The 25,534-nt window shown below is 44.5% G+C and overlaps 1 protein-coding gene across 1 annotated transcript in view; it reads left to right on the top strand.

Annotated features, from left to right (window-relative positions):
* The window catches only part of LOC120026851 (receptor-type tyrosine-protein phosphatase U-like), a 183,942-nt gene that overhangs the window by 80,726 nt on the left and 77,682 nt on the right, over positions 1-25,534 (top strand). The window contains exons 6-9 of the mRNA XM_038971561.1: positions 2,158-2,273; positions 12,691-12,862; positions 18,936-19,114; positions 19,316-19,430. Of these exons, the coding sequence (XP_038827489.1) occupies positions 2,158-2,273; positions 12,691-12,862; positions 18,936-19,114; positions 19,316-19,430 (582 nt within the window). The remainder of the gene's footprint in view (positions 1-2,157; positions 2,274-12,690; positions 12,863-18,935; positions 19,115-19,315; positions 19,431-25,534) is intronic.

Below are 25,534 nucleotides of genomic sequence, written 5' to 3'. Positions count from 1 at the left end.
TGTCTATATTGAACACATCATTTAAACATTCACAGTATAGGTTGGGAAAAGTATGTGAACCCCTAGACTAATGACTTTTCCAAAAGCTAATTGGAGTCAAGAGTCAGCTAACCTGGAGTCCAATCAATGAGATGAGGTTGGAGATGTTGGCTAGAGCTGCCTTGCCCTATAAAAAACACTAACAAAATTTGAGTTTGCTATTCACAAGAAGCATTGCCTGATGTGAACCATGCCTCGAACAAAAGATATCTCAGAACACCTAGGATTAGGAATTGTTGACTTGCCTAAAGCTGGAAAGGGTTACAAAAGTGTCTTTAAAAGCCTTGATGTTCATCAGTCCATGATAAGACAAATTGTCTGTAAATGGAGAAAGTTCAGCACTGTTGCTACTCTCCCAGGGAGTGGCCGTCCTGCAAAGATGACTGCAAGAGCATAGTGCAGAATGCTCAGTGAGATTAAGAAGAATCCTAGTGTCAGCTAAGGACTTACAGAAATCTCTGGAACATGCTAACATCTCTGTTGACTAGTCTTCGATACGCAAAACACTAAACAGGAATGGTGTTCATGGGAGGACACCACGGAAGAAGCCAATGCTGTCCAAAAAAACCCTTGCTGCACTTCTGAAGTTTGCAAATGTGCACCTGGATGTTCAACAGCGCTACTGGCAAAATATTCTGTGGACAGATGAATCTACAGTTGAGTTGTTTGGTAGGAACACGCAACACTATGTGTGGAGAAGAAAAGGCACAGCATACCAACATCAAAACCTCATCCCAACTGTAAAGTATGGTGGAGAGAGCATCATGGTTTGGGGCTGCTTTGCTGCCTCAGGGCCTGGACAGCTTGCTATCATCGACGGAAAAATGAATTCCCAAGTTTATCAATACATTTTGTAAGAGAATGTTAGGCTATCTGTCCGCCAATTGAAGCTCAAAATAAGTTGGGTGATGCAACAGGACAACGACCCAAAACACAGAAGTAAATCAAGAATGGCTTCAACAGAAGGAAATACGGCTTCAACAGAAGGAAATACGCCTTCTGGAGTGGCCCAGTCAGAGTCCTGAGCTCAACCCGATCGAGATGCTGTGGCATGACCTCGAGAGCAGTTCACACCAGACATCCCAAGAATATTGCTGAACTGAAACAGTTTTGTAAAGAGGGATGGTCCAAAATTCCTCCTAACCGTTGTGCAGGTCTGGTTCGCAACTACAGAAAATGTTTGGTTAAGGTTATTGCTGCCAAAGGAGGGTCAACCAGTTATTAAATCCAAGGGTTCACATACTTTTCCCACCTGCACTGTGAATTTTTACACGGCGTGTTCAATAAAGACATGAAAACGTAGACTTGTTTGTGTGTTATTAGTTTAAGCAGACTGTCTTTGTCTATTGTTGTGACCTAGATGAAGGTCAGATCAAATTGTATGACCAATTTAGGCAGAAATTCAGGTATTTTCAAAGGGTTCACATACTTTTTCTTGCCACCGTAAATCCATCAAGTTAAATCCCTGTGATTTCAGATACTGTAAAACACAATTATCTACAAGTTCTTTACTTGACTAGTGTGTTCTAACTAGCTTATTCTATTTCTATGCAACACAAGCTAGCTCTTTGGTACAGTGAGGCGGTAGAAGAGCTAGGCTATGGAGACAACAGGAGTACCACCACAGTCTCTACATTGAGTTTTTCTTGGAATTTCTTTTGTATGATGTTTTTCAGTGTACATTTTCCTTCAGTCTTTACTAGGGGAGAAATGTTGCCAAAGTGTGAAACTGAACTGTTAGGAGGGGACAGAACACAGAATAACGCTAAAGTGATGTTCATCTGTCAATTTTTTATTTTTATAGCTGTTCTTATAAGTGTACTGTACGTGTACTTCCATAAGAGCAATGCCTACAGTTGTACTGCAGGCACTGATGTCTGTGCACAGAGAGGGAAAGTCTTCTCACATACTAAGTTTGGTCGAGCAGCCAGTGTCTTCGTGAAGTCACAGCCCACAGGCAAGGCTTGGAGAGCTGTGCTGCACTGATGACCTCGTCCTCTGTGTGTGTTGACTGTGTTCCTAATGTGTGCATGAGTGTGTATTAATATGATAGTAATGATCTGTCAGTGCATCAGTATCACAGAGGATCTCTCTCACTCTCTTTATTTCTCTATACAGACAAGGTTCCCCACTTCTCTCGGCTGGGGGATGTGGAGGTCAATGCAGGGCAGAATGCCACCTTCCAGTGTGTCGCCACGGGCAAAACTACAGAGACAGAACCCTTCCTACTGGAGGTAATGTATGTGTCTGCGTATGTGCGTACATGCTTGCGGGCATGGCCACCGGAAAGACCACATAAACAGAGGCGTTCCTGCTGGAGGAGAGAGTACAGACTGATTGCCCTGGTCTTATGCTATTCTTCTGGCTTTGTTGACGAAGCAGAGCTGGGGAGCTTTGTGCATCGTGGGAATAGTTTTTTGGCAGTACACATGCTGCTGTTCTACTGCGCGTATAATGATGTCAGAGGAAAAAAAACAGTGTTTGTTTTTTGCAATTACTTCTTTGTTGTTGTAATATCACAAACGGACGTGGCTGTTTCACCATTAAGGATCCCTGCTTAATAAGAGCTCTGTTCTTTCTACGAGGTCTGATATATACGAGTACTTCAGTGGATTAAAGATAGACCCAGCATAATGACGTCATCAAACACAGAGGGCCGAGTCCCTGCATATAGAATAGCTATAACTAATTAATGGCATCAGCTGTTTGTGTGGCTTTTTGATTTGCTAGCTGATAGTTAGTCATATTCCTCCATAAAGTAATCACTCAAAACTCAGAAAGGTTTCAATTTCTGCTGCATGAATTGAAGCAAATATTAGTTGTCTGAAAACCTCCACTTTCTCTCTGTATCCTTGAAGCTTGTACTTGTACTAAGTGCTATTGAAATGTTAGACGAGGAAAGAAGGACGCAAGAAGACGCTTTGCTAATTAGATCTCTGTGTTCATAGTGTTCCGTCCCCTGTGATTTCCTCCTTTTTCTTTCCATCTCCTCTCCTCCTCTTCCTTTCTTCTGTATTGAAGTATTTTGTATCCAAAACCTAACTTTTTTTTTTTATCCTCGTTGTAGTTTTCTGACACAGATACAGAGAGACACAAACACAGTCTCACACTCAACCAGGCCCACACACAGAACGGTTGTTTCCTTGAGACAATATATAAAGTGATCTGTGCATTTGAATGACAGCATAGATAGACCAATTTCACTTTTGCATATTAAAATAGAATCACCACTGTCGCACATGCTGCCACTGTTTTTTATGACCAAAAGTAATATTTTGAGAACGAAGAGCACGCAGCCAGCTCCCGAGTGCATCGGTGACACAAGCACAGGGAAAATGCAATAATCACACAAGCGACAAGTGAAACAAATGATCTAACTGGGGATAGCTAGCTAGCATAATGTCACAAGCATGATGAGCTCGCCAGTAACCTTAGTAAGACTTGATTGGCAGGCAAGCTAGCAAGCTAGCTACAGGTATGCTAGTTTGCCGGTAGCTTGTGTCCAATAGCTAGCATCTAATTGCAGTGTTCAAAATTGGGCACAGAGCCATGTTTTTTTGTTGTTGGAAATACCAGATCTGCAACAAATGTTTTAACTGGTGTATCCCTCTGTCCTTTGATTGTTGATGGGTGTGACTGTCTGGTTCAGGTCTCAGGCAACCAATGACTGTCATGATTATTGTAATTTACTCTTTAGCGCCATCTGTTCAGTACCTGATCGAGCAGACCCAGAAGACCTGTGCATTCATTTCAACGCCCCAGGACAGTCCATTTACTTTGTGCTGTGAAAATCATGTGATGAAATCCTGCAATATCAGTGCTGTAGTCGCCCCAAATAGCTGGCAATGGAATCCAAGCCTGGGCGGCCAGCCAAATGCCTGGAGCTGCTGATGGCAGAGCAGTAGTTAACTGCAGCTTGTTTTGAACAATATCATTTTAAACAGTAAAATGTAGACAAATTAACCACACTTGTATGGACATTTTAAATTATACTATCTATATATACTACCGTTCAAAAGTTTGGGGTCACTTAGAAATGTCTTTGTTTTTGAAAGAAAAGCACATTTTTTTTCCATTTAAAATAACATCAAATTGATCAGAAATACCGTGTAGACATTGTTAATGTTGTAAATGACTATTGTAGCTGGAAACGGCATATTTTTTATGAAATATCTACGTAGGTGTACAGAGGACCATTATCAGCAACCATCACTTCTGTGTTCCAATGGCACGTTGTAACGATCGTCTAATGCCTCCTCCTCGGATGAGGAGGAGGAGTAAGGGTCGGACCAAAATGCAGCGTTGAATGTAGACATAATGATTTATTTAAATAAAGACGAAACACGAAGTAGACTGACCTGAACATAAGAACTTACATAAACACGAAGAACGCACGAACAGGAAAAACGAATGAACGAACGAGACAGTACCGTGTGGTGCAACAAAACACAGACACAGCGACAATCACCCACAAACAAACAGTGAGAACAGCCTACCTTAATATGGTTCTCAATCAGAGGAAACGTCAAACACCTGCCTCTAATTGAGAACCATATCAGGCAACACATTTAACCCAACATAGAAACACATAACATAGAATGCCCACCCCAACTCACGCCCTGACCAACTAAACACATACAAAAACAACAGAAAACAGGTCAGGAACGTGACACACGTTGTGTTAGCTAATCCAAGTTTATCATTTTAAAAGGCCAATTGATCATTAGAAAATTCATTTTGTAATTATGTTAGCACAGCTGAAAACTATTGTGCAGATTAAAGAATCAATAAAACTGGCCTTCTTTAGACTAGTTGAGTATCTGGAGCATCAGCATTTGTTGGTTCAATTACAGGCTCAAAATGGCCAGAAACAAAGAACTTTCTTCTGAAACTTGTCAGTCTATTCTTGTTCTGAGAAATGAAGGCTATTCTATGTGAGAAATTGCCAAGAAACTGAAGATCTCATACAACGCTGTGTACTACTCCCTTCACAGAACAGCACAAACTGGCTCTAACCAGAATAGAAAGAGGAGTGGGAGGCTCCGGTGCCCAACTGGGCAAGAGGACAAGTACATTAGAGTGTCTAGTTTGAGAAACAGACGCCTCACAAGTCCACAACTGGCAGCTTCATTAAATAGTACCCGCAAAACACCAGTCTCAACGTCAACAGTGAAGAGGTGGCTCCGGGATGCTGGCCTTCTAGGCAGAGTTGCAAAGAAAAAGCCATATCTCAGACTGGCCAAAAATAAAAGATTAAGATGTGCAAAATAACACATACAATGGACTCTGCCTAGAAGGCCAGCATCCTGGAGTCGCATCTTCACTGTTGACGTTGAGACTGGTGTTTTGCAGGTACTAATTAATGAATTCCCTTGATGTCAAGCAAAGAGGCACTGAGTTTGAAGGTAGGCCTTGAAATACATCCACAGGTACACCTCCAATTGACTCAAATTATGTCAATTAGCCTAACAGAAGCTTCTAAAGCCATGACATCATTTTATGGAATTTTCCAAGCTGTTTAAAGGCACAGTCAACTTGGTGTACTTCTGACCCACTGGAATCGTGATACAGTGAATTATAAGTGAAATAATCTGGCTGTAAACAATTGTTGGGAAAATTACGTGTGTCATGCACAAAGTAGATGTCCTGACCGACTTGCCAAAACTGTAGTTTGTTAACAAGAAATTTGTGGAGTGATTGAAAAACGAGTTTTAATGACTCCAACCTAAGTGTATGTAAACGTCCGACTTCAACTGTATACACGGAAAATACCAAACATTATGAACACCTAGGGCTGTTGCAGTGACTGTATTACTGCCACATCACGAGTCATGACCGCAGTCAAATTCCACGTGACCGCTTAGTCAAGGTAATTAGGCTTCTCCAAAACTGCACTTTGATGCTACTGATGGTCATTTGTAGTCTACCAAACTTGCTAACTGCCTGGTACTCAGCACTATATTGTCCCTTCAATCACTCTGACATCAGTTCAAATGTGTTAAAAAATCAAGTCAAACACTTCATGAGAGCCCATGAGCTTGTGATGTGCAGCATATCCCGAGGCTGCATTTATTGTAGCTGGGAACTTTAACAAAGCAAATCTGAGGAAAACGCTGCCAAAGTTCTATCAACACATTGCCTGTAGTAGTCGTACTTCAAAATCTCTTGACTATTGTTACTCTCCCTTCCGGATGGGCTACAAGGCCCTCCCCTGCCCTCCCTTTGGCAAATCAGGTCACGATTCCATTCTGCTCCACCATTATAGGCAGATACTCAAACAGAAAGTAACCGTGCTAAGGTCTATTCAACCCTGGTCTGACCAATCGGAGTCCATGCTTCAAGATTGTTTTGATCATGCGGACTGGGATATGTTCTGGGTTGTCTCTGAGAATAAGAATTGACGTATACACTGACACGGTGACTGAGTTCATCAGGAAGTGTATAGGCGATGTTGTTCCCACTGTGACTATTAAAACCTACCCAAATCAAAAACCATCGATAGATGGCAGCATTCGTGCAAAACTGAAAGTGCGACCCACCGTATTTAACCACAGGATGGTGACTGGGAATATGATCGAATACACCTTCTTCGTCCGCTTTGAGGATACCACAGTGCCGCCGACACGGGCCGCTCCCGAGGACTGTGAGCTCTCGTTCAAAGCATTTCATGGCTACAGACATGAGTGCTACGGGTCGGTATTAATTTTGGCAGGTTACCTTTGTGTTCTTGGGCACAGAGACTATGGTGGTCTGCTTGAAACATGTTGGTATTGCAGACTCAGACAGGGAGAGATTGAAAATGTCAGTGAAGACACTTGCCAGTTGGTCAGCGCATGCTCGGAGTACATGTCCTTGTAATTCGTCTAGCCCTGCTGCCTAGTGAATGTTGACCTGTTTAATGGTCTTACTCACATCGGCTGCAGAGAGCTTGATCACAGAGTCATCCGGGAACAGCTGGTGCTCTCATGCATGTTTCAGTGTTACTTGCCTCGAAGCGAGCATAGACGTTATTTAGCTCGTCTGGTAGGCTCGTGTCACTGGGCAGCTCTCGGCTGTGCTTCCCTTTGTAGTTATTAATTGTTTGCAAGCCCTGCCACATCCGACTAGCATCGGAGCCGGTGTAGGACGATTCGATCTTAGTCCTGTATTGATGCTTTGCCTGTTTGATGGTTCGTCGCAGGGCATAGCAGGATTTCTTATAAGCTTCCGGGTTAGAGTCCCTCTCCTCGAGGAGCGGCAACTTTACCCTTTAGCTCAGTGCGAATGTTGCCTGTAATCCATGGCTTCTGGTCGGGGTATGTATGTACAGTCACTGTGGGGACGACTTCCTTGATGCACTTATTGATAAAGCCAGTGACTGATGTGGTGTACTCCTCAATGCCATCGGAAGAATCCCGGAACATATTCCATTCTATGCTAGTAAAACAGTCCTGGCGTTTAGCATTTGCTTCATCTGACCACTTTTTTATAGACCGAGTCACTGGTGCTTCCTGTCTTAATTGTTGCTTCTAAGCAGGAATCAGGAGTGATTCGTTTTGTGTTGTTCGATTTTACTGCACTGTTGGAACTAGGAAATAGCATACACCTGCAGTAACATCTGCTAAATATGTGTATATAAAATTTGATTTACAATCAAAACATATAGCCCAACAAATAATATAAATTAAGCATATAGGAGTATCTATTTCTTTGTTAACCTCTCAACACAGAATAGCAGCATGTGCGCCCTCCCTCAAATCATTTGGAGAAAATATCCTTTCTATTTTATTCAGCTATGTTCAATTGTATTCTTATAAAATAATATCACAGAATTCTAAGAAAATCTTGTCTGCTAAATGAACTTGTGTAGCCCACAGCTAAATGGCATAGCAGGTCAGGACCTAACATAAGGACAACTCAGATTATGCTCTTCTGTTCTTCTGAAATAGACTACGTTTTCTTCATATCATGTTTCTTTAGACCTGTCTAAAATATATCATTGATTTATTATGATGGTGTAGGCTATAATACATGGATTGATTAGACATTTTAAATTGTAGATGTTCCAAACGTCAGTGGCTTGTAGGCTATGTGTGGAAACCAGGAGATGGTAAACGTGTTTATGTTAATTATTTTGACTTCAAAAGCGTTTCACAGTGATGCTGGCCCATGTTGACTCCAATGCTTCCCACAGTTGTCAAGTTGGCTGGATGTCCTTTGGTTGGTGGATCTTTCTTGATACACACGGGAAACTGTTGAGTGTGAAAACCCCAGCCGAATTGCAGTTCTTGACACAAACTGGTGCGCCTGGCACCTACTACCATACCCCGTTCAAAGGCACTTACATTTTTTGTCTTCCCCATTCACCCTCTGAATAGCACCCATACACAATCCATGTCTCAATTGTCTCAAGGCTTGAAAATCCTTCTTTAACCTGTCTCCTCCTCTTCATCAACACTGATTGAAGTGGATTTAACAAGTGACATCAATAGGGGATCATAGCTTTCACCTGCATTCACTTGGTCAGTCTGTCATGGAAAGAGCAGGTGTCCTTAATGTTTTTTTATACTCATTGTATATACAGTGCATTCGGAAGTATTCAGATCCTTTGACTTTTTCAAATCAAATCAAATTTTATTGGTCACATACACATGGTTAGCAGATGTTAATGCGAGTGTAGCGAAATGCTTGTGCTTCTAGTTTCGACCATGCAGTAATATCTAACAAGTAATCTAACAATTTCACAACAAGTACCTAATACACACAAGTGTAAAGGTATGAATAAGAATATGTACATAAAAATATATGGATGAGCGATGGCCGAACGGCATAGGCAGGATGCAGTAGATGGTATAGAGTACAGTATATACATATGAGATGAGTAATGTAGGGTATGTAAACATTTTATAAAGTGGCATTGTTTAAAGTGACTAGTGATACATTTATTACATCCAATTTTTTATTATTCAAGTGGCTAGAGATTTGAGTCAGTATGTTGGCAGCAGCCACTCAATGTTAGTGATGGCTGTTTAACAGTCTGATGGCCTTGAGATAGAACAGGCAGGGGCTCGGGTGGTTGTTGTCCTTGGTGATCTTTTTGGCCTTCTCGTGACAGTGGGTGGTGTAGGTGTCCTGGAGGGCAGGTAGTTTGCCCCCGGTGATGCGTTGTGCAGACCTCACTACCCTCTGGAGAGCCTTGCGGTTGTGGGCGGAGCAGTTGCCATACCAGGCGGTGATACAGCCCGACAGGAGTACAGGAGAGGAATGAGAACGCACCCTTGTGAGGCCCCAGTGCTGAGGATCAGCAGGGTGGAGATGTTGTTACCCATTTGCACAGGGCGGGGTCGAGACCCAGGGTCTCGAGCTTAATGACGAGTTTGAAAGGCACTATGGTGGTAAATGCTGAGCTGTAGTCGATGAACTGCATTCTTAAATAGGTATTCCTCTTGCCCAGATGGGTTAGGGCATGAAAACCTGCCCACATTTTGTTATGTTACAGCCTTATTCTAAAATTGATTAAATTGTCCCCCCCATCAATCTACACACAATACCCCATAATGACAAACCAAAAATAGGTTTTTAGAACTTTTTGCATATGTATTTAAAAAGTAAATAAAATATCACATTTACATAAGTATTCAGACCCTTTACTCAGTACTTTGTTGAAGCACCTTTGGCAATAATAACAGCCTTGAGGCTTCTTGGGTAAGACACTACAAACTTGGCACATCTGTATTTGGTGAATTTCTCCCATTCTTCTCTGCAGATACTCTCAAGCTCTGTCAAGTTGGATGGGGAACGTTGCTGCACAGCTTTATTCAGGTCTCTCCAGAGATGTTCGATCGGGTTCAAGTCTGGGCTCTGGCTGGGCCACTCAAGGACATTCAGAGACTTATTTCGAAGCCACTCTTGCGTTGTCTTTGCTGTGTGCTTAGGGTTGTTGTCCTGTTGGAAGGTGAACCTTCGCCCCAGTCTGAGCTTCTGTGCGCTCTGGAGCAGGTTTTCATCAAGGATCTCTCTCTGTACTTTGCTCCATTCATATTCCCCTTGATCCTGACTAGTCTCCCAGTCCCTGTCGCTGAAAAACATCCCCACAGCATGATGCTGCCACCACCATGCTTCACCGTAGGGATGGTGCCAGGTTTCCTCCAGATGTGCTGTTTGACATTCAGGCCAAAGAGTTCAAGCTTGGTTTCATCAGACCAGAGAATCTTGTTTCTCATGGTCTGAGAGTTCTTTAGGTGGCTTTTGGCAAACTCCAAGCGGGCTGCCATGTGCTTTTTACTGAAGAGTGACTTCTGTCTGGCCACTCTACCATAAAGGCCTGATTGGTGGAGTGCTGCACAGATGGTTGTCCTTCTGGAAGGTTCTCCCATCTCCACAGAAGAACTCTGGAGCTCTGTCAGAGTGACCATCAGGTTCTTGGTCACCTCCCTGACCAAGGCCCTTCTCCCCCGATTGCTCAGTTTGTCCGAGCGGCCAGCTCTAGGAAGAGTCTTGGTGGTTACAAACTTCTTCCATTTAAGAATGACGGAGGCCACTGTGTATTGTAGGTGTGTTCTTGCGGAGGCCACTGTCTTCTTGCGTACCTTCAATGCTGCAGACATTTTTTGGTACCCTTCCCCAGATCTGTGCCTCGACACAATCCTGTCTCGGAGCTCTATGGACAATTCTTTCGACCTCATGGCTTGGTTTTGCTCTGACATGCACTGTCAACTGTGGGACCTTATAGACAGGTGTGTGCCTTTCCAAATCATGTCCAATCAATTGAATTTACCACAGGTGGACTCCAATCAAGTTGTAGAAACATCTCAAAAATAATCAATGGAAACAGGATGGACCTGAGCTCAATTTCAAGTCTCATAGCAAAGTGTTTGAATACTTAGGTTAATAAGCTATTTCTGTTTTTATTTGTAGTACATTTGCAAAAATGTCTTAAAACCTGTTTTCCCTTCGTCATTCTGGGGTATTGTGTGTACAATGATGAGGGAATGAATATGTTTAATCCATTTTGGAATGTAACATAAGGCTGTAACATAACAACATGTGGAAAAGGGAAGGGGTCTGAATACTTTCTGAATGCACTGTATATTACAAAAAAACGCCATAATGGACAAGTTGAAATACATCTCTTTCACAAGGATGCATGACAGTATTATGACTCATATCACCCATATTGGACTGAACACATGTTGTACACAATACACATACTGTATGTTGAACCATACAGCGTCTCCCAGTTTACCCAGTTCAAACAAGATTCCAATGTTTGCTCTGACTCTAACCCACTGTACTCATGAAGGTTAGCATGGATTGGTTAACAGCAGGAACAACAAGACATTTCCTCAGCCCATTATAGTGTTCTGTTTCTATATTAGCTGTGTAGGGTGCTGTTTGATCCTTAGCACCATGTGTTTCTGCCTGTTTCTCTCCTCAACTCTGGAATTGTGTGTGTGTGTGTGTGTGTGTTTCTCTCTGTTACTCTCCTCAACACTAATTGCTACTTTCTCTTTGATCTCCTCTGCTGTGAGGTGGCTCTCTGGACCTACTGAGTTCTCTCTGTCTTAACTTCCCCGCTCTCATGTGTCTGTTTAAATAAACAAATTGTTGCATAAGAATTCTTATTCAATTAATACTTTTTTTGTCTTGCAGTCTTTTGTCCTTCTGTCAGAGTTGTACTTGTTCTATTTCTGATTCTGTTCAGATCTTTAGACAACGTTGACGTTTGTTTGTGTTCAATTGGAATCCTGAATGAATTAGTTACCACGGAAACTCATAATTATTGTATGATATGGGCCTAAGGGGAAGAGAGGGGGAGAGATGGAAGACATACAGGTTTAATACTGTATGTTTCATTTGTGTAACAAGCTTTAGGATTGTCTGTTTGTTTTGACTGAATGAATGTACATTGAGATGTGATGGGGCTGTGGTTTATAGCTGAACAAACACACACACCTGTGTCTGTGCATACAATAACCTACAGTAATGAAAATGTGGTCCAGCATACTATGGGCTTATGGAAATGATTAACCCAATAATACAACCCCCCCCCAATACCAATTCACAACTCCAGCTGTCGAAGCCACTTACTGGTGAAAAGCAGGAGAGAACGGGGTGACGGGCTAGCTTATATAGCATCCTGCTTACATTATTCTGAGAGCAGAGCAGCGTATAGCCTGCACCTGGAAAAACTTCACGCTTTGAGTGTGTGTGTGTGTATGACAGGCGACGGGTTGTGATTTCCTGTCCCCCTCGTTGATCCGAGCGCTCGTGTGCATCGAGCGATCACATATTAGCACTAGTTGTCTGCGTGTGTGTGTGTATATCTATGCGTGTGGCTGTTCTGTCAGCAGCCCACCATGCCAAGATGGTCTCTGTGATATTTAGAATTGATTCAATGTCTCCACCTCCCACGATACCTCATCTCTCTCTCATCTTTTCCCTGTATCCTTCCTTCCCACTCACAATCCTATTATTTAGGGCTATATCTCATGGCCACACAGTATAAACATCACAATCTATGTGGGTCAGTTTGGCTAACCTAACTCTCGCTCTCTCTCTGTGACTGAGTTTTTGGTGGCAGTGACAAAGGTGGTGGCTACACAGGTAAACATGATCACCTGTGCATGGCTCAGTTAGCGTGACTTTCTCTCGCTCCCTCTCTCTCTGCAGCGTCGTAACGGTGTGGTTGTGGCTGCGTCCTCTATCCAGCGTCTGAGCCACAAGCGTCTGATGGCCACCTTCCAGGTGGCGGCTGAGAGAGGGGAGCAGGACCTGTATCGCTGCATCACAGAGTCCACCCGCGGAGCTGCTGTGTCTAACTTTGCCGAGCTCATCGTCAGAGGTATAGTACGGCCAGTCCGTATAGTCAGGTTTTGATTGAAAGGAGTCCTGTACGACTGCACCACACAACACCTCCCCTATGACACCTCCAACCCACCATGACACCTAGCTACCATTCTGGGATCTCTTAACGCCCTCCCCCATACAGTATGTTCTACCTCCTTCCCCACCCAACCACTTCCAACAGCTTCTCCTAATGTGAGACATGCACACAAGCACTCACTCACTGGCACCCTTAGTCAATCACACGCACACACGCACAAACACACATGTTAAAATGCACACACACACACATGAATTCAGCAAAAAAGAAACATCCTCTCACTGTAAACTGCGTTTATTTTCAGCAAACTTAACATGTGTAAATATTTGTATGAACATAACAAGATTCAACAACTGAGACATAAACTGAACACGTTCCACAGACATGTGACTAACAGAAATGGAATAATGTGTCCCTGAACAAAGGGTGGGTCAAAATCAAAAGTAACAGTCAGTATTTGGTTTGGCCACCAGCTGCATTAAGTACTGCAGTGCATCTCCTCCTCATGGACTGCACCAGATTTGCCAGTTCTTGCTGTGAGATGTTACCCCACTCTTCCACCAAGGCACCTGCAAGTTCCCACCTGCAAGCTCCGATCCAACAGTTCCCAGACGTGCTCAATGGGATTGAGATCCGGGCTCTTCGCTGGCCATGGCAGAACACTGACATTCCTGTCTTGCAGGAAATCATTCACAGAACGAGCAGTATGGCTGGTGGCTTTGTCATGAAGGAGGGTCATGTCATGATGAGCCTGCAGGAAGGGTACCACATGAGGGAGGAGGATGTCTTCCCTGTAACACACAGCGTTGAGATTGCCTGCAATGACAACAAGCTCAGTCCAATGATGCTGTGACACATCGCCCCAGACCATGATGGACCCTCCACCTCCAAATCGATCCCGCTCCAGGGTACAGGCCTCAGTTTAACGCTCATCCCTTCGACGATAAACGCGAATCCGACCAGCACCCCTGGTGAGACAAAACCGCGACTGCCTTACAACAGGCCTACAAGCCCTCAGTCCAGCCTCTCTCAGCCTATTGCGGACAGTCTGAGCACTGATGGAGGGATTGTGTGTTCCTGGTGTAACTCGGGCAGTTGTTGTTGTCATCCTGTATCTGTCCCACAGGTGTGATGTTCGGAAGTACCGATCCTGTGCAGGTGTTGTTACACGTGGTCTGCCACTGCGAGGACGATCAACTGTCCATCCTGTCTTCTTGTAGCGCTGTCATAGGCGTCTCACAGTACGGACATTGCAATTTATTGCCCTGGCCACATCTGTAGTCCTCATGCCTCCTTGCAGCATTCCTAAGGCATGTTCACGCAGATGAGCAGGGACCCTGGGCATCTTTCTTCAGGTGTTTTTCAGAGTCAGTAGAAAGGCCTTTTTAAGTGTCCTAAGTTTTCATAACTGTGACCTTAATTGCGTACCGTCTGTAAGCTGTTAGTGTCTTAACGACCGTTCCACAGGTGCATGTTCAATAATTGTTTATGGTTCATTGAACAAGCATGGGTGTCACGTTCCTGACCTATTGTACCTTTTTCTTTTATTTATTTAGTTGGTCAGGGCGTGAGTTGGGGTGGGTTGTCTTTGTGTGTTTTGTCTAGTTTAGGGTGTGTGTTTGTTTAAGTTTTTTTTTGTATGTATGGGGTAGTGTTCAGTGTAGGTGTTTAGGAAAGTCTATGGTTGCCTGATTTTGTTCTCAATCAGAGACAGCTGTTTATGGTTGTCTCTGATTGGGAGCCATATTTAGGGCAGCCATAGGCTTTAGGTATTTGTGGGTAATTGTCTATGTTGAACGTTTGTTGCTTGTCTGTGCACTTACGTTATTTAGCTTCACGGTCGTTTGTTGTTTTGTTAGTTTGTGTATAGTGTTCGTTTTCGTGGTTTTCTCTCTTCCAAAATAAAGAGATGTATTTTGCACACGCTGCGCCTTGGTCTACTGTCTATCAAGAAGACGATCGTGACAGAATTACCCACCAACCAAAGACCAAGCGGCGTGGGAGAGCGCAACAAAGAAACCAGGACTCGTGGACATGGGAGGAAATATTGGACGGAAAAGGACCCTGGGCTCAACCAGGAGAATATCGCCGCCCCAAAGCTGAGCTGGAGGCAGCGAAAGCAGAGAGGCGGCGATATGAGGAGGCAGCACGGAAACAAGGCTGGAAGCCCGTAAGTCAAACCCAAAAATTTCTTGGGGGGGGGGGGGCTCTCGGGTAGTTTAGTTGGGTCAGTCGGGAGACGTGAGCCAACTCCTCCTGTTTACCGTAAGGAGCCGGTGAGGGCGGATTTGGAGGAGAGTGACGCAGAGACAGTAAAGGAGTTAATGGAGAAATTGGAGGAGAGAGTTATGAGGGATGTATTGGTTTGGTGCATGAGGCACGGCATCCGTCCGAATGAACGTGTTGGTGACTTAATGTCATCGGGAACAGCTCTCCATACTCGTCCTGAGGTGCGTGCTAGCCGTCTGGTTAAGACAGTGCCTACAGCACGCACAAAGCCTCCTGTGCGTCTCCAGAGCCCTGTGCGTCCTGTTACTGCTCCTCGCACTAGCCCTGTGGTGCGTGTCCCCAGCCCAGTACCACCAGTGCTGACACCACGCACTAAGCCTCCTGTGCGTCTCCAGAGCCCTGTTCCTCCTCCACGTACTCTCCCTGTGGTGCGTGTCTCCAGTCCAGTGCCTCCAGTTCCGGCACCACGCATCAAGCCTCCTGTGCGTCTCCAGAGCCCTGTACGCACTGTTCCTTCTCCCCGTACTCGCCCTGATGTGCGTGCCCTCAGCCCGGTACCACCAGTGCCGGTACCACGCACCAGGCCTATAGTACGCCTTGAGAGTCCAGTGTGCCCTGTTGCTGCTCCCCGCACTAGTCCTGAGATGCGTGTCTCCAGCCCGGTACCACCAGTGCCGGCACCACGCACTAGGCCTAATGTGCGTCTCCAGGGTCCAGTATGCCCTGTTCCTTCTCCCCGCACTAGCCTTCAGGTGCGTGTCCCCAGCCCGGTACCACCAGTTCCGGCACCACGCATCAAGCCTCATGTGCGTCTCCAGAGCCCTGTACGCACTGATCCTTCTCCCCGCACTCGCCCTGAGGTGCGTGCCCTCAGCCCGGTACCACCAGTCCCGGTACCACGCACCAGTCCTATAGTGCGCTTCGAGAACTCAGTGTGCCCTGTTCCTGCTCCCCGCACTAGCCTGAAGGTGCGTGTCTTTAGCCCGGTAACTCCAGTTCCGGTACCACGTACCAGGCCTACAGTGCGTCTCAGCCGGCCAGAGGCTGCCGTCTGCCCAGCGGCGCCTGAACTGCCCGTCTGCCCAACGGCGCCTGAACTGCCCGTCTGCCCAACGCCGTCTGAACTGTCCGTCTGCCAAGCGCCGCATGAACTGCCCGTCTGTACTGAGCCCTCAAAGCCGCCCGTCTGCTATGAGCCTGCAAAGCCGCCCGCCAGACAGGAGCCGCTAGAGCCTTCCGCCAGACAGGAGCCGCTAGAGCCTTCCGCCAGACAGGAGCCGCTAGAGCCTTCCGCCAGACAGGAGCCGCTAGAGCCTTCCGCCAGACAGGATCAGCCAAAGCCTTCCGCCAGACAGGATCAGCCAGAGCCTTCCGCCAGACAGGATCAGCCAGAGCCTTCCGCCAGACAGGATCAGCCAGAGCCTTCCGCCAGACAGGATCAGCCAGAGCCTTCCGCCAGCCATGACCAGCCAGAGCCTTCCGCCAGCCATGACCAGCCAGAGCCGTCAGCGAGCCATGACCAGCCAGAGCCGTCAGCGAGCCATGACCAGCCAGAGCCGTCAGCGAGCCATGACCAGCCAGAGCCGTCAGCGAGCCATGACCAGCCAGAGCCGTCAGCGAGCCATGACCAGCCAGAGCCGTCAGCGAGCCATGACCAGCCAGAGCCGTCAGCGAGCCATGACCAGCCAGAGCCGTCAGCGAGCCATGACCAGCCAGATCCGTCATCCAGCCATGAGCAGCCAGATCCGTCAGCCAGCCATGAGCAGCCAGATCCGTCAGCCAGCCATGAGCAGCCAGATCCGTCAGCCAGCCATGAGCAGCCAGATCCGTCAGCCAGCCATGAGCCGTCCAGCCAGGATCCGCCAGAGCCGTCATCCAGCCAGGATCCGCCAGAGCCGTCATCCAGCCAGGATCCGCCAGAGCCATCCAGCCAGGATCCGTCCCTCAGTCCGGAGCTGCCGTCCCTCAGTCCGGAGCTGCCCCTTATCCTGGTGCTGCCCCTTATCCTGGTGCTGCCCCTTATCCTGGTGCTGCCCCTTAGTCCGGTGCTGCCCCTTAGTCCGGTGCTGCCCCTTAGTCCGGTGCTGCCCCTTAATCCAGTGGGGTTAATGTGGAGGGTGGCCATTTGGAGGAGGCTACGAAAGCGGGTAGTGGCTATGTTGGGGTGGGGACCACGACCAGTGCCAGAGCCGCCACCGTGGACAGACGCCCACCCAGACCCTCCCCTAGACTTTATGCTGGTGCGCCCGGAGTTCGCACCTTAAGGGGGGGGTTATGTCACGTTCCTGACCTATTGTTCCTTTTTCTTTTATTTATTTAGTTGGTCAGGGCGTGAGTTGGGGTGGGTTGTCTTTGTGTGTTTTGTCTAGTTTAGGGTGTGTGTTTGTTTAAGTTTTTTTTTGTATGTATGGGGTAGTGTTCAGTGTAGGTGTTTAGGAAAGTCTATGGTTGCCTGATTTTGTTCTCAATCAGAGACAGCTGTTTATGGTTGTCTCTGATTGGGAGCCATATTTAGGGCAGCCATAGGCTTTAGGTATTTGTGGGTAATTGTCTATGTTGAACGTTTGTTGCTTGTCTGTGCACTTACGTTATTTAGCTTCACGGTCGTTTGTTGTTTTGTTAGTTTGTGTATAGTGTTCGTTTTCGTGGTTTTCTCTCTTCCAAAATAAAGAGATGTATTTTGCACACGCTGCGCCTTGGTCTACTGTCTATCAAGAAGACGATCGTGACAATGGGAAACAGTGTTTAAACACTTTACAATGAAGATCTGTGAAATTATTTGGATTTTTGCGAATTATCTTTGAAAGACAGGGTCCTGAAAAAGGGACGTTTCTTTTTTTGCCGAGTTTACATTGGAAATATGTTCTGAACTAACAAAATGTCTCTCATATCTCTCCTGTATATTGTGGAAGCGATGTATTCTTACATCTATATGTCATTTACTCTGTGTCATTGTGTAAACATTATTTTTCCCTCTACATGTTGCTGTAATGAGGTGTCCTCGCTTGATGAGGGTCGTGTGTGTGTGCGTGTGTGTATGTGTCTCTTTGTCTAACGGTGAAAGGACAGGCAGCTTTACTCACGCAATCACTCATGCAAATAATTCGCGTTCATTATGGTGAAAATTAAACATTCCCTTCCCTTCAAGTGCCTCTCGGAAATCATAATCTGAAAGTGATTAAAAGATTGTGTGAGTCAACGCTCTAGCCGAGCAGAAATAACACTAGGGAAATTATAAAACAAGAAACGTGCGAAACATGAAAAACCCTTGACTTCCCTTTTTTTCTGTGCGAGAGAAGATAGTTATTGCTTATTCTATTGAAATTCTGACGTCTTTTTTTTTTTTTTTGGCGTTCTGTAAAAATTCATAAAGTGATGATGGACTGTACGTGTCTGTATTGTACTGTTTTAATTAGTCTCACTGGTAAACAACCGTACAACTATGGATCATTGTATTTCATTTGTATCTCTGTTCATTTGACAGCAACTGATGGTGTTTTTATAATGAGCAGGGTTCACATAGATTAGGGTTTCTATCATTATATGTCATTGCTGATAGAAACGAGGAGTTGACAAACTGTAGACACAGTAATACTAGGGCATTGTCTCAGTTATCTCGTTAACTGTATATTGTGTTAGATAAAAGGTTATACTACTGTAAATGACAACATCACACTGTACCAGAGGGTTAATTTTTTTTTTAAATGTAACCCTCCACTACACTCCTGCATGCACTCACTCAGTCACTCAAAACTCTTCTGTATAACACTGTACCCGCTCCTCTCCCCCTTCACCCTGGCAGTGCCCCCCACCCCCATCGCTCCACCCCAGCTGCTCCGGGCTGGCCCCACCTACCTGATCATCCAACTCAACACAAACTCCATCGTGGGAGACGGCCCCGTGATCCGTCGCGAGATCGAGTACCGCGCCAGCCAATCACCATGGTCGGAGACACATGGCGTTGGCTCGCTCACTTATAAGGTGTGTGTGTGTGTGTGTGTGTGTGTATATGCATGCATGCAAAATCATTGATTGTTAAGAATTATTACAAGTTCTTATTTAAAAACGGTTGTTATTAAATAACTCTCAATTACAAAAACATCAACGTTGATTTTATTTTAAATGCTAATCATGTCTTTGCTAAATAATAGAAAACATGTTTCTCCTCTACTCTATTGTAAGGTGTGGCATCTGGAGCCGGACACAGAGTACCGTATCAGTGTTTTACTGACCCGACCAGGGGAGGGAGGCACAGGGGCGCCTGGACCCCCCCTGGTCAGCAGGACCAAGTGTGCAGGTGAGTTAAGGGGGCTGAACAGGTCTAAACCCAAACCTAGCTTCTGTTCTATTCTGTTCTACTCTACTCCTTTCTATTCCATTCCTTCAACGTTATTCATCCCTTCAGGAACGGCAGTGAGAATTCACATATAATAACATCCTCCATAACACCAGGACAACAACATACAAACACATACTCTAATGGCCTGCTGTCCACCGGTTGAGAGGATGTGTGTGTGGATTATAGTGCTCAGTGGCTGATATATATGTAGGTACCTCTTTAGAAGCCGGTGTGTATGCATGGACAGGTACACAAATAAGAGTTTGTTCTTAACTGACTTGCCTAGTTAAATAAAGGTTAAATAAAAAAATACAAAAAAATGTAATTATACAGTAGAATGAACAACCTGCAGCCTACTCTCCGACACTTACATGTACTACACTCCCCCTCACACACACACACACACACACACACACACAGACACACACACACACACACACACACACACACACACACACACACACACACACACACACACACACACACACACACACACACACACACACACACACTTATCTGCACTTACCCTCCCCAGAACTCAGTGCTCATCTTTATGAAACAGCTCTCTGTAGATGTGTCAAGTGGACCGACATGACGCCTTGTCATCTATCATAGTCTCTGATCCCTCCTGTCATGAGGCTCCAGTCGCCCACCTCCTGTCTGCTCCCCATGCCCAGATGTGAGCCTCGATCTCTGGGAAGAGAGAGCAAAGAGAGCCCCTGTGACACTACATGCTCTAGATCAGGGGTGTCAAACTCCTTTTGCCCCGGGGGCCACATTCGGTCTTCAACGAGGTCCGGAGGGCCGTATTGGATATTGGTTATATTTCCTTGCTGTCAAAATTTGACCAAAATAGTCCTCTATCCATTGTTTTGGGAATTTTCAATGTGATTATTAGCAAGCTGAACAGTCATGAATAAATACATTTTAAAGTATATTTTAAAGCATATTGAGTTTGTTGTCTAATATACAGTACCAATCAAATATTTGGACACACCTACTCATTCAAGGGTTTTTCTTTATTTATACTATTTTCTACATTGAATGATGTGTAGACATCAAAACTATGAAATAACACATATGGAATCATGTAGTAACCAAAAAAGTGCTAAACAAATCAAAATATATTTTATATTTTATATTCTTCAAAGTAGCCACCCTATGCCTTGATGACAGCTTTTCACACTCTTGGCATTGTCTCAACCAGCCTCATGAGGTAGTCACCTGGAATGCTTTTCCAACAGTCTTGAAGGAGTTCCCACATACTGTATGCTGAGCACTTTCAAAGTTCTTGAAATTTTCCGCATTGACTGACCTTCATGTCTTAAAGTAATAACGGATTGTCGTTTCTCTTTGCTTATTTGAGCTGTTCTTGCCATAATATGGACTTGCCATTTTATCAAATAGGGCTATCTTCTGTATACCAACCCTACATTGTCACAACACCACTGATTGGCTGAAATATATTTAGATTTTTTTACACACTTTATTTTGTTACATGATTCCGTATGTGTTATTTCATAGTTTTGATGTCTTCACTATTATTCTACAACGTAGAATACCACATATGTAATAATGTAGTAACCAAAAAAGTGTTAAACACATTAAAATATATTTTATATTTAATTCTTCAAAAGTAGCCAGCCACCCTTTGCCTTGATGACAACTTTGCACACTCTTGGCATTCTCTCAACCAGCTTCATGAGGTAGTCACCTGGAATGCATTTCGATTAACAGGTGTGCCTTGTTAAAAGTTAATTTGTGGAATTTCTTTTTAACCTCCTTAACCGCCCCTTTTTTTCCAATTTTCGCCTAAAATGACATACTCAAATCAAACTGCCTGTAGCTCAGGCCCTGAAGCAAGGATATGCATATTCTTGGTACCATTTTAAAGGAAATACTTTAAAGTTTGTGGAAATGTAAGAGAATATAACACAATAGATCTGGTAAAAGACAATACAAAGAAAAAACGAACCATTCTTTTGTATTTTTTGTGCCATCATCTTTGAAATGCAAGAGAAATGCAAGAGAAATGCAAGTGTATGTGCAAAGTTTTAGACTGATTCAATGAAACATTGAATTTCTGTTTAAAATGTTCTATCAAGACTGCCCAAATGTGCCTAATTTGTTTATTAATAGCTTTTCATGATCAAAATTGTGCACTCTCCGCAAACAATAGCATGGTATTATTTCACTGTAATAGCTACTGTAAATTGGACAGTGCAGTTAGATTAACACGAATTTAAGCTTTCTGACAATATCAGATAAGTCTATGTCCTGGGAAATGTTCTTGTTACTTACAACCTCATGCTAATCGCATTAGCCTATGTTAGCTCAACCGTCCCGTGGAAGGGACACCGATTCCAAAGAAGTTTTCTTAATGTGTTTGAGCCAATCAGTTGTGTTGTGACAAGGTTGGGGTGGTATACAAAAGATAGCCCTATTTGGTAAAAGACCAAGTCCATATTATGGCAAGAACAGCTCAGGTTTTAAATCTTTTTATTTATTTAACCTTTATTTAACTAGGCAAGTCAGTTAAGAACAAATTCTTATTTACCAGACGGCCTACACCGGTCAAACCCGGACGACGCTGGGCCAATTGTGCGCCGCCCGATGAGACTCCCAATCACGGCCACAAAGAGAATGACAGTCCATCGTTACTTTAAGACATGGTCAGTCAATGCGGAACATTTCAAGAACTTTGAAAGTTTCTTCAAGTGCGGTCGCAAAAACCATCAAGCGCTATGATGAAACTGGCTCTCATAAGGACAGACACAGGAATGGAAGACCCACAGTTACGTCTGCTGCAGAGGATGTTCATTAGAGTTACCAGACTCAGAAATTGCAGCCCAAATAAATGCTTCACAGAGTTCAAGTGACAGACATCTCCACATCAACTGTTCAGAGGAGACTACGTGAATCAGGCCTTCATGTTCGAATTGCTGCAAAGAAAAGAAATCACTACTAATGGACAACAAGAAGAAGAGACTTGGCTTGGGCCAAGAAACACGAGCAATGGACATTAGACCGGTGGAATTGTGTCCTTTGGTCTGATTAGTCCAAATTGAAGATTTTTGGTTCCAACCACTGTGGCTTTGTGAGACATGTGCGCTTCCCACCGTGAAGAATGGAGGAGGAGGCGTGATGGTGTGATGGTGTGGAGGTGCTTTGCTGGTGACACTGTCAGTGATTTATTTAGAATTCAAGGCACACTTAACCTGCATGGCTACCACAGCATTCTGCAGCGATACGCCATCCCATCTGGTTTGTTCTTAGTGGGACTATCATTTGTTTTTCAACAGGACAATGACCCAAGACACACCTCCAGGCTGTGTTAGGAATATTTGACCAAGAAGGAGAGTGATGGAGTGCTACATCAGATGGCCTGGCCTCCATAATCACCTGACCTCAACCCAATTGAGAATAGTTGGACCGCAGAGTGAAGGAAAAGCAGCCAACAAGTGCTCAGCATATGTGGGAACTCCTTAAAGACTGTTGGAAAAGCATTCCTCATGAAGCTGGTTGAGACAATGCCAAGAGTGTGCAAAGCTGTCATCAAGGCAAAGGGTGGCTACCTTGAAGAATCTCAAACAGGAAATATATTTGGATTTGTTTAACACTTTTTTTGTTACTACATGATTTCATATGTGTTATTTCATAGTTTTGATGTCTTTACTATTATTTTGCAATGTAGAAAATAGTAAAAATGAAGAAAAACCCTTGAATGAGTATCCAAAGTTTTGACTGGTATTGTAAGTATATACAGTGCAATCGGAAACTATTCAGACCCCTTGACTTTTTCCACATTTTGTTACATTACAGCCTTATTCTAAAATGATTAAATAAAACATTTTCCTCATCAATCTACACACAACACCCCATAATGCCAAAGCGAAAACAGGTTTTTAGAAATGTTTGCAAATGAATAAAAAATCCAAAACAGAAATACCTTATTTACATAAGTATTCAGAGTCTTTGCTATGAGGCTTGAAATTTAGCTCAGGTCCATCCTGTTTCCATTGATCATTCTTGAGATGTAAAGGCACACACCTGTATATATAAGCTCCCATAGTTGACAGTGTATGGGGTGGCAGGTAGCCTAGTGGTTAGAGCGTTGGACTAGTAACTGAAATGTTGCACGATTGAATCCCTGAGCTGACAAGGTAAAAATCTGTCATTCTGCCCCTGAACAAGGCAGTTAACCAACTGTTCCTAGGCTGTCATTAAAAATAAGAATTTGTTCTTAACTGACTTGCCTAGTTAAATAAAGGTGTAAAAAAATGGCCAAGGCATGAGGTTGAAGGATTTGTCTGTAGAGCTAGATTCAAGATTCTCTGGTCTGATGAAACCAAGATTTAACTATTTGGACTGAATGCCATGCATCACATCTGGAGGAAACCTGGCACGATCCCTACAGTGAAGCATTTTGGTGGCAGTGTCATGCTGTGGGGATCTTTTTCAGCAACAGGGACTGGGAGAAGAGTCAGGATCGAGGGAAAGATGAACCTTGATGAAAACCTGCCCCAGAGTGCTTAGGACCACAGACTGGGGCGAAAGTTCACCTTCCAACAGGACAACGACCCTAAGCACACAGCCAAGACAACGCAGGAGTGGCTTTGGGAAAAGTCTCTGAATGTCCTTGAGTGGCACAGCCAGAGCCTGGATTTGAACCCCATCGAACAACTCCGGACAGACCTGGAAATAGCTGTGCAGCGACGCTCCCCAACCAACCTTGAGAATATCTGCAGAGAAGAATGTGAAAAACTCCCCAAATACAGGTGTGCTAAGCTTGTAGCGTCATTCCCCAGAAAACTCAATGCTGTAATCACTGCCGAAGGTTCTTCAACAAAGTAGTGAGTAAAGGGTCTGAATACTTATGTAACTGTTATATTTCAGTTTTTTTTAAAGTATACATTTGTAACCGATGTGAAATGGCTAGCTAGTTAGCGGTGGTGCGCGCTAATAGCATTTCAATCGGTGACGTCACTCGCTCTGAGACCTGAAGTAGTTGTTCCCCTTGCTCTGCAAGGGCCGCGGCTTTTGTGGCGCGATGGGTAACGATGCTTTGTGGGTGACTGTTGTTGATGTGTGCAGAGGGTCCCTGGTTCGCGCCCGGGTCAGGGCGAGGGGACGGACGAAAGTTATACTGTTACATTGGTGCCGTGACCTGTATCACTGGTTGCTGCGGAAAAGGAGGATGTCGAAAGGGGAGTGAGTGTAACCGATGTGAAATGGCTAGCTAGTTAGCGGTGGTGCGTGCTAATAGCGTTTCAATCGTTGACGTCACTCGCTCTGAGACCTGAAGTAGTTGTTCCCCTTGCTCTGCAAGGACAGGGGCTTTTGTGGCGCGATGGGTAACGATGCTTTGTGGGTGACTGTTGTTGATGTGTGCAGAGGGTGCCTGGTTTGAGCCCGGGGCGAGGGGACGGACGAAAGTTATACTGTTACACATTTGCAAAAATTTCCCCAAAATAGTTTTTCCTTTGTTATTATGGGGTATTGTGAGTATATTGAGGAAATATATTTTTTTAAATTTCATTTTAGAATAAGGCTGTAAAAGTAACAAAATGTGAAAAAAGTCAAAGGGTCTGAATACTTTCCAAATGCACTGTGTAGATATATAAAATAAAATAAATATAGAGTAAAATATATATAACTACCTGCTGGCTGGATTGGACACTCATGCTCTAGATCAAGCTGTCTCATATCCCCTCTTCCTGTCCAGCACAGAACGTTTTGGGCTAGAAACAGGAAATGACAGCAGCCCTTGCCTGAAAAACAAGTTCATCCAATCACCTTCAGTTAATCTGGGGCTTTTTTAGAATATGTTTTAATACACCTACGTCCCTGGAAAGAAGGCTTTTGATGAATCCTTCTCAAGTTTTAACTGATGTAGAATAGCAATTGGGTTGTGAAATAATTTCACTATTCGAATAGTGTCATGAATTTTTGTCGGATATTCGAAATACATGTGTTTTTAAAGTTACGTTTTTAACCTGAGCAATGCTGTGCGAGGGAGAGGCTGAGGCTCTATTGCTACAGCTGTGGAGGTTCCGCGCCGG

Source organism: Salvelinus namaycush, chromosome 32, assembly GCF_016432855.1.
Source record: "Salvelinus namaycush isolate Seneca chromosome 32, SaNama_1.0, whole genome shotgun sequence".
In the NCBI taxonomy this organism is placed as follows: domain Eukaryota; kingdom Metazoa; phylum Chordata; class Actinopteri; order Salmoniformes; family Salmonidae; genus Salvelinus; species Salvelinus namaycush.
This window is presented reverse-complemented; position numbering and strand designations above follow the sequence as displayed.